At 33.0% G+C, this 18,275-nt stretch overlaps 1 protein-coding gene across 14 annotated transcripts in view; it reads left to right on the top strand.

The window, feature by feature from the left end:
• LOC126811858 (RNA binding protein fox-1 homolog 2) overlaps window positions 1-18,275 on the top strand; it is a 109,739-nt gene that overhangs the window by 54,488 nt on the left and 36,976 nt on the right. The window contains exon 1 of one of the 14 annotated variants that reach the window (XM_056098829.1): window positions 1,243-1,360. The exons of 10 other annotated variants lie outside the window; for them this stretch is intronic. In XM_056098829.1, coding sequence (XP_055954804.1) covers window positions 1,325-1,360 — 36 coding nt within the window. In that variant the 5' untranslated portion in view covers window positions 1,243-1,324. Of the gene's footprint in view, window positions 1-1,242; window positions 1,361-1,854; window positions 1,961-15,644; window positions 15,771-15,925; window positions 16,027-18,275 lie in introns of those variants that run through there. 3 more of the 14 variants (XM_050537831.2, XM_050537827.2, XM_050537832.2) reach the window with 3 other exon arrangements.

The raw sequence follows: 18,275 nt of genomic DNA on the forward strand, positions 1-18,275 counted from the left end.
CAGTCTTCATCTGGAAATGGAGACCGGTGTCCCAAGCTGTATTAGGCGGTGTCTGGATAAAACCAGACTTTTATTTTATAAAAATAATGAGTAGGTGAAATTTACCTTTCGTTAGCAAGTACAGCACATGGTTCATTCACTGTATAGACCTCTAACGGAACGGGGATCTATTATCAGGTCACCCAATGAAAAAATTTACCCGAAATCATAAAAGAGTTACATGTCTGGATAAGCAGTTGTGAACTAGAATTTTGAGACAAGGTAAATATACCATTCCTCTATACATGTACTTTGGCGCTTAAATTTTATACGTACATGTACTCCGACATTTATTTTTGAGACTCTGTTCAAAACTTTTTATCATCCCAGACTCAGACTGACAGGTCTGTATGTGTACATAATTTGTTAGTCACTTGAAAAGTGGTTTCAAATTTCATCATTAATGACTGAAGTCCACCAGTTATCAAGTACACAAATTTACTTTAATATTTTAGAACACATAATAATGTCTATGCCATGATATAGTTTGACAGAAAGATTTTTAAAGCCCTTTACAGTTGGAATTTGGTAGATAGTATTAAGAAATGCTGCTGGTCGGGCAAAATTCAACTTATTTATGCACACATGGTAATGGAAAAAATTACCTATATATATTTTTGACTAATGATACTTTAATGGCAAAAACTTTGATTTGGAAATACATTATTCAATGTATAGTTGAGTTTTAAGTGAGAAAATATCTGCACATTTTAACAGCATTATTTTATTCAATAGACCACATGTAAATGTGTCGGCCTTAACATGACTAACACACGTTTATAAGTTATTAGTAATTAATATACAACACGTCTGCCGTCCGCCGTTGTCAAACTATCTCTAGATCAATGAAACATCTAGTAACTCGTATTGATGCGAACATTCAGAACCGTTTAGCTTGAAAAATACAAAACCATGAATATTGGTTTTCATGGCAACATCTGGCTCTATGGTCCTATGAATATGCAATTTGTAATTTTACATCTATTCCCTTATTTCCATGTTAATAGAGCCATCTAACCGCCAGAGTTAAGAAGAGGGTAGCAAATCTCTAGGGACTGCTGATAATTGACGTCCAAAGTTTTCGCTGAATAGATTGAGTATTGTAGATGAAGACTTCAGTATATTGACTGCATTTTGCTCTCACTTGTAATTGACTCAATCAGAGCATCAAGAGAATTGCACAGGCAAAAAAAATTAGAAGTTGGTGGAACTTTTTTGTCTAAATACTGATATCGCCTGCTGACTTTTAAATTGTTCTCAATAATCTCTTAACGAAACTGGATTCATGTGGCTTCCACTCCGGCTTCCGGCCCCTGTTATGGTAAATATATTGTACTTTACATATTTATCATCAATGTTTGAGGAGGTATTATTTATTTTTTTTAAATTTTGCTGATCATTTATCTGTTTTTCATATTAAATATTTGCAATTCACCATATTGTAATCAATTACAGCTATTTTCTTATTGAGAGATGATTATGATTTCAATTTTGTCATTTATTTAAATGTGAAAAAAGATAGTATTTAAGGCAGTGTCTGTTTTTTTTTTCTTGTGTTGAAGAAGGAATGATACGTAATAAGATGCTATGTTAAATCCGTCCAAACTACTATTGTGATATATACATGTACTACTGTACATTTAATAGGAAGAAAAGGATGACTGATTCTCAAACTCAGACTTCTTTGAGAAAATAACTAGAATATTTTATGTTGGTTAACAATATACCCAAGCACAAGTTCGTTTTCATTTAAAGTTCGGAAATCACATGACTTCATTAAATTGTTGATTTCCTGTTAACCTTATAGACTACAAGTATTTAGCATTCTAATTCTATTGTCGTAATCATGTTAATGTGCTATGACTATGAATAATTTCATTCTTCATGAGAGATGAAAAACGCCCTACTTTTAAATGTCGTGGTGAGTGAAGTTTAGTTTAAAGCTTATTACTTCTTTTAATTTTAAACAATTTCTGAAATTTGCATTCTATAGTTTGGTAACCTGAAATATCCTGAAATTTGAAAACTACATTAAAACTAGAACTAAAGAGAGTAGGACATGTGGCTTTCTGATATTCAAATATCTACATCTGGTAGTTGTAGGGGATTTTTTTTTAACCAGGAACTGGTCGCATAGCAGCAGTTTTAGTCTTGTACCTCTTTGGCCGACACTCTCAAAAAAAAAAAAAAGCCTAAAAGACTGCCAATTCAAGTACGAACGACAGGAATCTTGGCATGCTTGTTCTTTGGACAATTAGAGCACCCACAAGATAAAACAAATAATCATGACATAGTTTTGATTGTCATGTACTGTTGCTACGATAATAGACAATCTACGCTACATTGTGCATTATCTATCTTTTTAACTATTATAGAAATGTCAGCTCTACATGTATATCTAAATCTTACATAATGTATCTTTGAGTTTACTAATTTTCAACGAATTTTTAAAAACATTCTAAAACATCTTTGATTAGGATTGGCACTAGCTTTTACATGATCAATGGAACCGATTGAAATTGAAATAATTCAAGCATGAAAAATTAAAGTCACAATTGTGGATTGCCAGATGAAGTTAAGCATTATTTGAAATTCAATTTCTGTTCACTAGCTATAAAAGATCCAGACAATTCATTTCTTTATTGGCTAATCTTGTAATTACACACATGAATCTTAATAAATCTGGCTAGCTTTGCTTTTATAACCGAAATATTCAGAACAAAATGCTTATGGAACAAGTAATTACAAGATGGAAATGGCTCGTTCGTTACCCCATTCATATTGATCGAGAAACTCTTGCCGCTAATCTTTTTATGATTATTGAATCTAGAGATTCAGAACGATTTTGTACAATATCTAATTTTCTGGAGGGGAATTCATATTAATCCTCATACAATTATGTCAGCGAAGTTTCACGATTGTATAAATAGAAGATCATAAATTAATAGTCTTATTTGTATAGCTTGTGATTGGATATATCATAGTCATTCTTAATGTGATTTATCACTAAGAAACTTCACTTTCTGATAAAAATGAACAATATTAGTTTGGTTTCGATCAGTCCAAACAATCTCGTCATAAGCGAACAAGATGCAATCAGTAGTTTCTGTGAAATTGGGTTTTTCGGGCGTCAAATTGACTCTATAAGTGGAGAGAACTTTTGGTTGAAGTGGAATCAATGGGGCCATTTAACGAAGACATCCAATAATCTCCCCTGTTAATGGCTGCACGTTGATTAAAGTGACGAGCGGGATGGAATTGCTAATTCTAAAAAAAAAATGTTGTGATTCCAAGAAGCGATGGGTATACCGAAAATTGATTACATTTCACGCTTTTGGCAGTTTCGCAAAATTACCTCTTGTCTCTTTTGAGACATCTATCTTTTCAATAACTTTCTGTCACATCACAAAAGCTGGTCTTTTATGTACAGCAATTGAGGTTTTAGCATGACTAATTTTTAATCACTTTTTTGACTTGTGAATAGTCTTGGGGAAAATGGGTTTGGGTGAATTTTTATCACTCAATCAATTTCTGCTTCTGATAATTTGATAAGTTTGATCATTATATCTATTGGGCAGACATGTTTTGTGCATTTATGTTTTCCTCATTATCTTCCTAGATGATCATTTTAACTGCTTGGTAATCGTCAAGTCATCAGTTGGCAAGGTCTGGAAGTTTCATATAAAGATTAATGAATTGAATTGAAATAAAATTTTATAGTATAGTAGGACCTACCAAGAGTTTCAATTAACATTCTATGACCAATCAACTTCAATATGAAGATCACAGAAAACTAAACAGACAAATTATTTCACAGGTTTATAAATGCCCCTGAATGAGACGTGTTAAAGATTTATATTTGGTATTGATTCTATAGTGTCGATCACTCATGTTTTCATCAATGAATAGTACTACCACTATTTCATTATTCTGTTCAACTTCTGGAAGATGAATGTTTACAATTTGACCTTGTACTCTTGGATTCTTCGTTCCAGTTAATGCTTGTCAGGAAGCTTTGTATATTTAGGAACAAGATGGATTATACTAAATGGATTTCCCATTGTGAATTTCTAGTGATATATGGCCTGTGATGTCTCACAAATTATCTTGAATAAATAAACAGATTGAGAATTTAATAAGAGAATTTTATGGTCGCTTCTTGGAGAAAACCAAACTATTTTTTAATGATATGAGTTTTCTTTTTATTAAACTATAAATGAACCATATTTCCATATACATTTGTACAAAGATTAAATATAATAAATAAGCCCAGCATGGGCTAGCTATATAATGATCACTTCACAGCAGTGAATACTAGTTCAATTATTGACTTGTTCATGAGAAAAAATAATGGTTAGACATTTAAATCATATGTCTTGACATTTGAAATTAAGCGAAGTTAATAAAATTAAAATATTGTACCTAGTTGCACAGAAATCAAAAAATAAAATATACTTTCATGCTTTATGTGCAATGACCAATGTTGTCCAGTTATATCTTATAGTTAAAGAATACCCTGCCATATAATGTTTTTTTGCTTTTTTTAAATAATTGTTATCAACTCCGTAAGACCAGTTAACTTATAATGTAGCCTGGGATAATACCCACTTGACTTATTGACTTTCCAAATAAAAAACCTATATGGCTCGAGTAGACATTGATACTGTGAAACCTGAGATAACAAAATAGTCAATACATCTAATATATTGTCGCTTGAACTCATTTGATTACATACAGTAAGAAATGATTGCATCTTTCTATTTTGCACAAGTTAAATGCAAAAAAAAAATTTTTGTACTGTCTCTCTAAAAGTTAAAAGGCTTATATTCTAGTTTCATTTTGAGTAAAAGGTCAAAATGTTACTAAGAGCCAATATTAGGTACGGTACATATAGATGTTGGTGGAATGCCTAATCTGTTAAAAAAAAAAAAATTGATTTATATCATTGAAACCTTTGAATACACAGGTGGGCCAAGAATTCTATATGTTGTTGTCAGAACAGGTCTTGCAGTTAACATAGTGTGTGCCAAAATGACGTTATTTCTAGAAATGAGTTTTAAAATAGATCAGATATCAATCCACTTGGTGTATGTGAACATTGATACTTGAGTTATTTGCTTTAAGTAAAAACGTAGGAACAAAAGCGACTCCTATAGTAACAACGTTAGGCATGTACACTGCATCTCACAAGATATGTCACCAACTCGAATATTGCAACGCAATCAAAGAATTTGTATGGGATTTCTTGTCGTGCCACAAAACCGAGTACTGTTAATCTGTTTGTCTGCTTACATAAACACTAACCTATCAAGTATGAACGCAAATGTTGATCCGAACCATCTTTGGGTAATTAACTTTCAGCTGAAAACATCATCCATTTATTTTTACTAACATAGGCCTACAGGTCTTTTTGAATTTTATTTATGTGGTGAAATTAAACACAATATGGGCATTTGAAATGGTAAAAATTGCTCCTCAAAGTTACAAAGATAAATTTGGTCCAGATATTGAAAGTTAATTTGTAACGAGTCAAAATATTATTATAATGGTATTTCTTGTCATGCTTCACTCAAGTGATTGTAATGTATTGAACATGTGTTCCCAATCAATAACTAGAGTAATATACAAGTTTTATCCTGATAAATAAACCAATGCTAATATAAATATAACACCTGACATACAGTAATAAAACACATTTTTGTACATAATGAGTATTGAACTCTATAGGAGCTTTTACGGGTTTCCATTTTGACGTCATTTTCGGTCATGCGCAGACATTGGCCTTATTCTTAGACTGAAACCCATAGGCCAGTGTGTGTTTTTTTGTGAAAATACCGTCGTACAGTAAGCTTCTTTTACATAAAATGGAACTGAATGCCATTTCTATATACGCGTAAGGTTTACCGACCAATGGCAGAAAGCGATATTTACAAAAACTTCGATATAGGAAAGATACTGCAAGTTTACCAGACCCGTAATTGGCCGTTTGCAATTGAAACATGTGGATGACTGATCCGTCCTCAATGGCCCGAACTAAAATTAAGTGAAATTTATTACGCATTTTACGGTCAAACAGATGTTATATATTAATTACGGGGCTATTAACACAAAAGATTTTTAAAAATGGTCTATCCTATTTACATTCAACTGCCGACTGGACAGTTCTTTGCGAGGTTGATATATCGTCTGCTATAGCACTGCATGCCACGACCCTATGTACTCGACACAAAACACGGTACTATGTTGGTCTTTCTTTGAAACTGTCGACTTGAAAATAATTCCAGCTAATAATACTATAAATAGTATGCAATATGCAAATAAGATTGTTTATGCATGCGTGCTGTTAGCCAATAGCTATTGTAAATTTCCCCGCGTTTAGACGGCTCTTACCAATGATAAAATAGTTGTTTGGTGCACGGGGTAAAACTTCAGCCATTTTTATAAATTTTTCTCTTGATTGATGGGATATGAATAACAGAAAGAATAAAACGACGATCAAGTTGAATCTGTGAATATTTTTTAAAACGTTTTTTTTTTTCTGTTCATTGTAGTCACATAAATCGTCTTGGCTCAGCTTTTGGCACTCAGTGAAATTTTAATCCAATCAGTTTATCTTGCTGCAACCAAGAAGAAGAACGATACATTTGTGTCCATTTTATCAATTTCTAATTCAGTATTTGGTTCAGAGAACAACTATTGAATGAAAATATGTAACTGGACTCGGTGCATTCTATACATCGTGATTATTATTTGTTCTCTTTTTTATTAGATGTGCTACGGTCGTGCTTAAATTTTAATATCGTCTTGAATAATTTTTTTTGTGGAACCGCAGGTCACCATCTCTAATTATATATACCCATTCTATAATTTACTCTTATGCTCTATTTCATGGCATTTTACAACCAAACAGATGTTATCTATTAATTGTTTGCAGTAAAATTAAAACAAAACATTGTAATGCTTTTGCGTACTGCGGTCAACTGGGCCGTGTGCGAGCTTGACATATATCGTCTGCTACAACGCAGTATATCGTCATTAAAACAAAAAAATAAATAACTTAAGACATGATTTGAAATCGGTAATTTATTACGAATGCTACACGCAACTTAAAACAAGAGTGGCATTAAAGAATACGTTTTCTATAAAGAGAAAAAGAGGGAAAACCCCGCTTTCCCTAGCATTTACCATGTTAAGATACGGATAGAAAAAGGTCAGGCTAAAAATAGACACCGGAAGTATGTCATGCGTAAAAGCTCCTATAGACTCAAAAATTCATGTTTAAGTAGACTAAACTTACATATTAGATTTTAAGCTGGGCAAAATTTTACATCATATTGTACATGTAACCATAGTAAATAAAAAATTAACTGTTACTTTTGCTATTATTCTCAAAATTAGCTAGTTATGTGTCTAACCCCTATTAATTCTGAAACTTTAACCATGGGCCCATCTATGAATTAAACTTGAGCAGTTGTATAATTCTTACACTGTTATGAAGAAGGGATTGTTGGGGGCTTTGGGGAAAGGAGAACATAGATTTTAAGTCCAACTTCTTCCTTTCTTTTCGACTGTAAATTAGTATACCGGTAATATAAATTCTACAATTGATATTAAGAAATAGCCAGGGTTTTATTAAAATATTAAATGAATGTATCTATACTTCAATGGGTGGGCTCTAGTGGTTTAATGCATGAGTCAATGAATCAAGTGGCGTGGTTGAATCTGAGAAGGAGTAGGGTTGCATATCCAACCTTATGGGTTTTCTCCGGATCCACTGGTTTCCTCCAACTGCTAAAGACCCCTACGTGCAATCGACTTATTGAAATAAAATTGAACAAGATGTTAGTCCCGAAATTACCTAGTTTGTGTCAAGTGGATGTTAAACTCTCTCTACATGTATCTCTCTCTTGCTCTCTCTCTCTGGGATTATTGTTCATATAACCTAGATTTGATACCATGCCAATTCATATGAGTCATGTTCAGTCTACAAGACTAGCCTGTAAATATTTATATGTAGGTAAATTAATGCTTATCAATGAAGAGGTTTGACTTCCTGGTAGGGTCAGATGCTGCCCTCTGATTTTGATGTTAATTGTAAAGGGAGATAACCACCTGTGGTTTAAACAAATTTATGACTGATTTGATTGGTTTGGAAATTATCTTATCTATATATTAAATGTTATTTATACTTTCTGCACTTAACTCTCTGCATAATGTTTTAACAGGAGCATATAAATGCTACTGGCTCAAACCTTTTCTGATAGCATTTTGGGTACTTTACCAAGGTAGTATGTAGCTACATGTATACACGTTTCATACATGTAGTTTATTATTATGCAGTTTATAGGATGATTTTAAGAAATTTTGATACATGTACAAATAAATCTTGAGGAATTTATGCTTTGGTTTTTTGGGGGTTTTTTGTGTGTGGTAGATTAAGAAGTTGTGAAGCAATTCTTTTGATGGCCCATGAGATATGAGATATTGATTTCTTCTCCTAGAGAACTAAAATCAACAAAAATGCCCAAATTTTCCTGAGGAATTCAAGATAAAGGAGATAAATGATATTTGATTTATAAAATGAACAAACTACTTTTATTTGTATTTGTTTTCTATTTCTCAGGAATTGGTCAGATATGAACTTTGATTTATGTAAAACTATGACTAGGAGTGAGAAAATAAATATTTAACTCTGAAATGTGACTAGCAGAAAAAAAAATTATTCCATTTTCAAACACATACATGATATATTATTATATAGATAGATGATATATAATTCTATTAGGCATGAAGCCATCATATAGTGCTTTCAATTCCTTTACATAATTTAATTTGGCTGGATATTATACAAGAAATTGAACTTTTTTATTCAATATTTGCCAAATTCTGTTTAAAATGCTACTAGGTCAAGGTTATTTGTCTCTAAATAAAACCTAAATGACATTGTGCAAATTGGAACTTAGTCAAGGCTGACCTTAAAAATATCTTTGTTTCACCAAACCCGACCCACGACCCACAATCGAGGAGAAGGGTCGGTAGGTCGGGTTTTTTTTCAGATTTTTTTTTTTAAGAGCTAATTTGACAGCTTGATAATTTTCCGGGTGCAAACATTCGTCTTCTTTTATTGGCAAATAAATCAATGACATCGGGATTTTTCTTGATGCACGACTCGCACACAAATTGCGACAAACTCACGTTTGAAACTCCCTCAACACGTTTTTAACGATCGTGCGGGTTGTGCCTTTATTTTTCTCGAAAACGGATATTGAAAATATCGTCGTCATGTTTAAAACGACGCCCCACAGACATAGAGGCAGAATCATTTCGTGGGAATGGACGTGCTTTCGTCTGCAACCATTTTGTTGAGAAGCGACACCTATGACGCTTTCGTCTTGATCAACCAGTTTCAATAATGAATCAAACCATAGCCATAGTAAAGGGAAATAACTCTCGTGATATATTTCAGGTTGACACACAAAATAAAATAAAAAGATCGCGGAAAAGTGCAATAAAATAATTTAAGTCGGGGGTGGTTTTAGTTAGTCGGTCGCGTTAGGCGAAACAAAGATATTTTTAAGGTCAGCCCAATGTGCCTGGAGGGTTGAATTACCATGGATATTATATACAAACATTTTTAACAAGAGCTCATAATCTTTGTATATGATCCCATGGAATTTCGCAATTCTTGTAGGCTGCTATAAAGATAATAATTTAGGTGAAAATGAAATGCTGATCTGGGTGTGTTATGTGGTGGTTAAATCTATACAACTAAATTTTTATACGGCCACATGAAAATGTGGACGTATATTGCCGTCGCCCCCGCCAATCCATTGGTCCGTCGTCCACAAAGTTATTATCCGATTGTTTTAAAATTGATATATGTGGATTACATTAGTGAGATGAAGAAGCCTATTTAATTTCAATAATTTCTGTTCATTATGTCTAGAGTTATGGCCCTTGTTTCACTTTGTTGAACCTTGTGAACGCTATTACGCCAAAAGTTATCATCCGATCATTGTGAAATTTATATGCATGATTTAAATTAGTGAAACGAAGAAGCCTATTGAATTTCAGCAATTTTCGTTAATTACTTCTAAAGTTATGGCCGTGTTTCACTTTGTTGCACCTTTGGAATACGGAGTATATACTAATAAACTTATTGTTTATAATGATATCAGGAAGTATGGTCTATATCATACATTGTTATGTTATTCTGACATTTTCCGTTATATACAGAAATCTAAATATGTTACACTTACAGGAAATGGTAACATACTCATAGTCAGAATTTTACCAAATTTCTTAATCAGACATGAGATTAAATATTGAATTATAACCTAAATTCTCAGCAAAAAAAAAAAAAGATTATTTACTGATGAGGATTTTCAGTAAACGGTTGTAGAGAAAACAGTTTTTGAGTTGTTTTACTTCATGATAGTTTTTGAGAGTTAGGTCAAATGCCATATGATGTTTCACTTTAACTCTTAAATGACCAAGAGGTTTGACCTCATAAAACCCCAGGACATAATGGTCAGTAGTGTTAAAATATAGATATGCATTGTGATTTTAAAGTCATATCATTAAAAAACAAGTGTAGATAGACCTTACATGTAAATGGATGAAATAATCTAAATTTAATTTTATTTTGATAAATATGAATTTTATATCAAAAATTAATTTAGACATTTCATGCAAAATTCATGTAAATAATGGTTAGTTCTATTTTTTTTTGTTTGGCTGTTGTGAACTAAAAATCATTCATCATGAATCTCTTTTAATTTAAGCTTATTTAAGTAATTTGTTGATTAAGCCTACTTGCTTCTATCAGTAGGCCTACTATCATGTTCTAACGCCAAACTATAAAAATCTACAACCGATAAAATCGGAATCACTGTCATTCAAGAAGGATGGTAATCTGTCGTTAGGAGAACGTTGTTGTATAGGCCTAGACATATCACCGTTTTATTATAATTTTTCAAGACAAAACTGTAAGATTTTTAGCTGTCAAAATGTCAAACAGGAAGTAAATAAACGAGAAGGGAAGTAACTCGTATTACGCTAGAAACGTTTCATTCGAGGAACTGGTTTTGTCGACAAAAGTCGTTGTGGGTAATTAACGGTAATGTTAAAGGTGTCGACAAAAGTTGCTGTGGGTGAGGTAAGAGTTAAATACTGAAATAAGACCCCCCCCCCCCTTCAAAAAAAAGTAAATAAGTGATAATGACAGGAAGGTCTCGTATTGATTTTAGATCTTAGTGTTTTATCTCAACAAAGTTTTTACAATCAGCTTATTATACTGGCTTTTATAATAGAGGCAAGGGGAGAATAGATTTATTTGTATTTGCAATATACAATTTTTGTATGGCATAAATTGGTCCAATATTGACAAGTGTTCATCTGGTCCTCTTAAAAATAAATTCCTCATCTCTCTGGATCTAGACCACATGTACCTCGTTGACTTATTTTATAAATAAAGCAACAGGAGTTGATTTTGTTCTGTATACTGATAGAAGAAATGATCCTGTATCTGATAGACTGAGGTAATACAAAAAAGAAGGGGTGTTTCTATCCCAATCTCTTGTAGACCTTAACTCCTAACCTTTACTTGAATCTTGACTTGGACCACATGGTGTTCTTGATGATGGATTTTATCAACTAAGCCACTGTAGTTTATTTTCTTCTGTTATTTATGGGAGCAAAGATATTTTTCAACAGTTAATTGTTTATATTGTTCTGTAAACATTTAAGTATATTTTCAAGATTGTCCTTTTCTCATTTTCCAAACTTACTTTATAATTTGATTGATTAGTACTCTGTTGAAAGGATAAGACACAGGCTTGCAATAAGGTGTGAGCATTCCATCTAAGGCAAGACATTGCAACCAGATATAAATTTATGAAAGCTGATCATCACTCCCAGCTCATTAATTGTGGTTTATGTCATAATGAATATTAACTTGTGTCTGTAATAAAGTCTCAGTTTTGTTTTACTTTTCATAATGTTTCATTCATTTCTTCCAACAACATCCTTTTTGGCAGCAGTTTTGTTTTTCTGTCGGAGATAGTGAAGAACATAATCCATTAATACATCTGCATGAAACTTGTTGAGCGAGCTATGTCAGACAGAAGATGTGAGCATAGTGAATAAAAGCTAATGCATCTTGACTTATAATCAGTTGTTTACCACAAGAAATGTTTATTTTAAGATTTAGAAAATTGTACCAGATGCATCTTTATTACCTGCGAAAATGTGAAAGGTTAGTTGTTTTAATGGGAATGTTCAACAATAATGGAACAATTTTGAATTAGAAGTGCACATGGACAGACAAGGGAAATAAGAGTAATAAGAAGACATAGGAAATTGGTTGTATAGTAAATAGCTGTCTCCCCTGTCTGTTGGTCTGACTGCAATTCATGAGAGTAATATTATATGTGTATTAGTCGAGGAAATCAACGATTGTGTATGATGTTTCCTGGCAACCTGTCTTTTTATAAATTTGAATCGCTTGTAAACATTTTAATAAGGAGTACTTTTTTTTCACATTCTCATTTTATGCGTTATGTCAAATTTACCTGTTCATTAGATTACAAAAAATAAATAAATAATTTGATTATTTATATAAAGTAAGCGTATTCAATAATAGCTGAAAGAATTGAATGTTAAATTATAACATCAGTCAAATGAAATTAATTTATAGACAATGTTGGTGATAAAAATTTGAATTCCAGAACACCAGCTGCTGTCAACTAGAGAATATTAATATAAAGTACTGTATTACTTGGGAGATAAGTACTTATTTATACAGTTTATATAGGGCATGTTATTGTTATTATCAATTGAATTTAAAATTTGTATGTTTTTTTTTAAACAATATTTTATTCAGGATATCTAAATGGGATTGGGGAATAGTGGGGTCTTCTCAATACTGAGTGAGCATGCTTGAGACAATTTCAAAGAAAAACAGACACAGTGTTAGGGTTATGTAAATCATATTGACATGTAGGCCTACTTTATTACTTGATGATGAGATAATAAAAATGTAATGTAAAAACGTATGTAAGCCTAATTTATTACTCTAAGATGAGATAATAGTAATGTAAAAACATAATATAATGTAAGTAATTTCAGTTTATCATATTTTAAATGCAAATTAACATGGATAAAATGTTGGATGTACACCCCGAGTATTCACTTGACCATTTGTTGTCAGTATTATTAAAGTAATTAAGTAGACCTACTGTATAAAAAATATACATTACCGGTACTGTATTTTATTTATATCTATTTAGCCACGAAGTCTATGCTGTTTATTACAGTTTGAACTTTCAATAAATTAATTATGATATTCGATTTAAGATTATTTACATATTACGGAAGCATAAAAAAGGAAATAGTTTTAAAAAAAGTTTTTGTATATTCTATCAGTTGTGTGTGCGCTTTTATAACTACAGGTCCGATAGGTTCTTCATTTACCCTTGGAAATTTGTTTTTCTCATTCAAGCGTATGTATTCTTAAAAATGAATTTTACATTTTCAAGAATACTAATTTAACTATCAAACATCAGTGCTGTCTCAAAAGGTGTGCTTTGATAATTCAAATAGCGATTTTTCGTAACATGGACTGCCATGACACATTGATAATCGCCTGGCGATACTCTCAATATATCCCATCTTCATTGGCCCAGTTTGGAGCAGAACAGTAGGACGTTAAACCCCATTTCATTTCATTTCACTCTCAATATAATTTACATTATTCACATGCCAGATCATGGTTTCTAGTGACTACTGCATTTTTTACACCCCCTACTGCATTACAGCTCTGAGGGGTTGACAGGTCTGGTCACATGATGTAAACAAAACTACATGAAGACATGGAATGAAAACTCAGGAGTTTATAACAGTATTTATTCATCATTTAACAAAAAACGAAATATCGGCCAGCTCTACTTAATCATTATTAATTTCTTTGTTTAAATTAACAGACAATGAGAAATTCCATTGTTTAAAAAATAAGACCAATAAAGAAAGATAGACTCGTGAAATGGTTGCGTTGAAATCAATAAACCACATAGATTGACTAATGATACTAATCCTAATCAATGGTCATTATCGCAAGTCACAAAAACAATGAAATTGACTGATTGGGACTGGCTTTGGTAATCCATAATATACCCATATTACTGAGTTGCACGTAATACTGGGTTGGTTGTGGAAGCGGGATTTCACTATATTTATCAACTGTTTTGAAATTATTTGTATATTTATGAAGGGTCAGGAATGTGTGTGCATTAGATCATGAGGTCTTTCAATTTCAATGCCTGGTTTTGATTCCCTGTTTGTGCGTGACTAGGAGTAGGGTTCCCCTGTTTCCTCCCATGCTAATTATAGACTTGAACCATAATTTAGTTTTGAAGTGACCCAGTTAGTATCAAATGAACTTTAAAACCCATCTCTATCTCTGAACTGGAGGCAACACTAAAGGAGATTGAAATATGCTAGTCTTGGAAAATTATTCATTACGTAAGGACTTTGCTTATTATAGATTTGTATGACCCATATTAATGTTCAAATAGGTACACAATAATGTGATTGAGTTTATGCCATAATATAACTTTAGATAGGAAAATGATAAATAAATATTGACAATGGAAAACAAACGGGCTGCATTATTATTAGCAGTATTCCATCTTTCTTGTTACTTTTCCTGCAATTCTCTTCTCATCAGGTCTTACTTTCTTTTGGATATGACTTTATGTCTTTATATCAGTGACATTTTCTGAATAAGGGCAGCTGTTGACTTGAACATAATGAATTAGTATCCATTTTGAAATAAATATAACATTATGGTTGTTAAACAAATTGACATTAAAAAATTGAAATGCTATTATAACTTTACCAAGTGTAGACAGTCAACACATACTGTGTGGACTATAACTGGCCCAGCTAATTGTTGATATTTATTAGTATAGAACACTTGCAATGGACAATCTTGTTAAAATATTTGATAGATTTAATTGTTTTTAATTATTATTCATCTTTATTTAAATACCTCTTGGAATTCATACTTGTAAAATTCCCGTAAAACTATCTGATTGCATATCTGAAAAAAAAAAAAAAAAATTAGATAGAGCCTCACCCTTAATATACATGTAATTGTATTTTGTAACTTCATTTATAGCATAACTAATTAACTTTTTTAGGGTCCCAACCTGTCCTTTCACATATGGACCCTCACAATCACAACCAGATAAATGATTGAATGACATTTGTAAATGACATTACAATAATTATGCAGAAACAAATAATATTGTCAATGAAGGAAATTGATCTGATCTAGGAGATAAAATTGTAGACAGCCTGATAGGTATCGGTTGCCACTTTCATTCTTTAAATCATTTTGCTGTGACAAGAAAGGGATGAAAATTATACACAACTGTAGGAGACAATCTCAAATTAAAGTCATTTGTGTTTCCATAGTGATAAAGGAGAGATACTCATTGTTAGAAATCATTAGGAAGACTTGCAAATTGTGTCAGAGCTTCTGATTTTCATGAGCAGTTAGTTGCCATGGAAACGTGAGAAAATCACACAGAGGCTAAGGGTGGCTATGTATGGATTGATCCATGGTTTTGAAGCGCAATATGGCAGGGCTTCTTAACATGTACCTTTCTTTACTGACCCAGAGTAAAAATCGGAATCTGCAGTATCTATCGGCCGTTTCTCAACTTCAGGTTAGTTGATTTGTAAACTATACTCTCTGTATTTCTAGCTGTCACCCTGTTCAAATATGTCTTAATCACATAACAAACACAATCTTCACATTACTGCCACCCCTCCATTCTCTCAGACCTCGTCTTATTTTAGGTTGTCTTGTCTCGCTTGTAACGTTCTCGTAATCTTGGATCTGTTTCTTTCCCCGATGGCCATGATGGTTGAGTATGGTGTAACTGTAAGGATACGATGATGTACCATGTTTTCCATAATCAGGTATGGTTATCAAGTCTCTCCTCTAATTGTAAGTCAATAAAAACAATTGTGTTATTGTCTGACTCGTGGTCTTAAAGCAGCATGTCTCCATCTTGTTTACATGGTTCAAGATGAGGCTATCTTTATCCTCCTTGTTGACATATAGACATTTGTAGCTTGTTATCTTTTATACCTCTTATTTTTACCATTCCAGGTCCATTTAATATTTTTCTTGACAGCCAGTCAGATTTAAAAGTTTGTTTTGTTTTTTTTAAAAAAAAGCCTAGGCATTTAAATTTTATATTGGTTAATCACGAAACCCCAAAAAGCATTTTTCCGACATGGTTTCCCCTTGTCAGTGGTGCAGGACGGAGGGCCTGACAAGGACAGCTGTCTAGTCATTCGAATAGGACAAAAAACCGAGGTCCCATGTACACATTGGTGTACACGTAAAAGATTCCTTGGTAGTTGGAATATGATTTAAGAGTAGGCCATAGTGCCACTGCCTGAGCAAAATTTCCCTCATAGCACACTGCATGGCCTATGCCCATCTTTATATTTCTTGTAATTGTGGACATAATTGGCTTGACTTACCATTGACATTATTTAAGGGAAAAAGCATGTAATACACCGTTCAGACGCTTATTTTTAAACCAGTTCAAAATCATCAAGGTTATTAAGACATGCTTGTGTTGCTTTCACGTGTACTATAAGCCAAACCAGTTTAACTAGTCTGAGGTCTTTGGTCGGAGGTCAGAGTTAACTACGCATGGGTAACTTCATATTCAGTTCTCACACGCTTTCGATAACACTGGCATTGCATGACACTGCCATTTTCCCAGGAATGTAACGTACTGCGTACTGAGCATGTCCACAGCGAGCTGGGGCCGTTTTTTTTTAAGCCAACATGTTCAGACAGCCAAGAGGAACCAGTTTAAAATAAAAAGCGTTCTCGAAGACTGGTCATGAGCAGGTTTTTTTTAAACTGGTTTATTTGCGTTCAGACGACAAAGTTAAATTGGTTTAATGATCCCCAGGGATTTTAACCCAGTTCAACCTAAGCGCCCAGAGGTCGCAGTCATGCAAAAATCCGCGTTTTTATTTTTCACACATTTTTATTCAAAATAAACCCAAATATTGACGGACGCTGCGTAATTTACACACAGAGAATTTCCCCAACGTGAGAATAATTAGTAGATTATTCTATTTCGTAGTTTGTACACTACATCATCAATTTCCGTGCTTCGCACGGCATTTACACTCCGCTACTGGGTTCATGGCAGTAAGCCTTCTATATGTAGCTATTCTGAGACCCCCTATTTTGCTGCACTGGAAGTGAAAGCAATAAAGCGCATTTCATACAAGACTTTGGATTGGCTAGATACATTCAGCCAATCAAATATTGGCTTTCATAGCGATTGTTTGCTCTTTACTTCCTGCTGAAGTGAAAGATTGAAATAACTGTGCCGTCAACCATAGATATGCCGTTAACCTTCAGTCGCCATTAGACTAAATACAGTATCAATGAAATAAGGACGCTTAAAATAGGGCTGTTCACGTAACGATTTTACTTGCATCTATTGAGTATTTTGAGAAAGCCTAAATCACGCAGATGTAGAGAGCAAAAACGCAAAATTTTTGAATGTCTGCGTATTTTTACGCAACTCGAATTTGATCCACTTTACGCGCCTCAACGGGCTATTATTACATTTATAAATCAACCTGGTGTTTGTTGCCAGTAAAATCCCAGTTACTGGTACCTGTACAGACAGTACAATATATTTGGTGTACTATTACATCTGTGGGCATGGAGAAGGTTATAAAATACTGTAACCTACCTGCACTGCAAGTTCCTGATCACAACCTAATCTTAGTTTGTCTTTCAGGCATAGGAAATTGACTATGTTTCTGAACATATATTTTTAGACTGTGTGAAATTACAAGTATAAGTTGTGACTTTTTATCAATAATAAATAAATGGACGCAATCAATCTTCGATTTATTCTGGTTAATCTGTAGGTTGTGTGTCATGTTAGTTGACATATTTTTGTAGTATTTACTTTTTCCCTGTTCACTCTACAGAGTATCTTCATATGTAAAGGGAGGCCTTCCCATTAGAGAGATGATTACTAGCCCTCACCTGAATATGAAAAATAGGAGAGCAATAATGCTTTGCCTGAGACTTATTTTGATGTTTTAGAATGTCTGGTATAATTTATAAACAAACAAAAAACTGGCCAAATTGAATGAGAATTTTGGAGGTATGGTGT

Source organism: Patella vulgata, chromosome 2 (genome assembly GCF_932274485.2).
Source record: "Patella vulgata chromosome 2, xgPatVulg1.2, whole genome shotgun sequence".
In the NCBI taxonomy this organism is placed as follows: Eukaryota; Metazoa; Mollusca; class Gastropoda; family Patellidae; genus Patella; species Patella vulgata.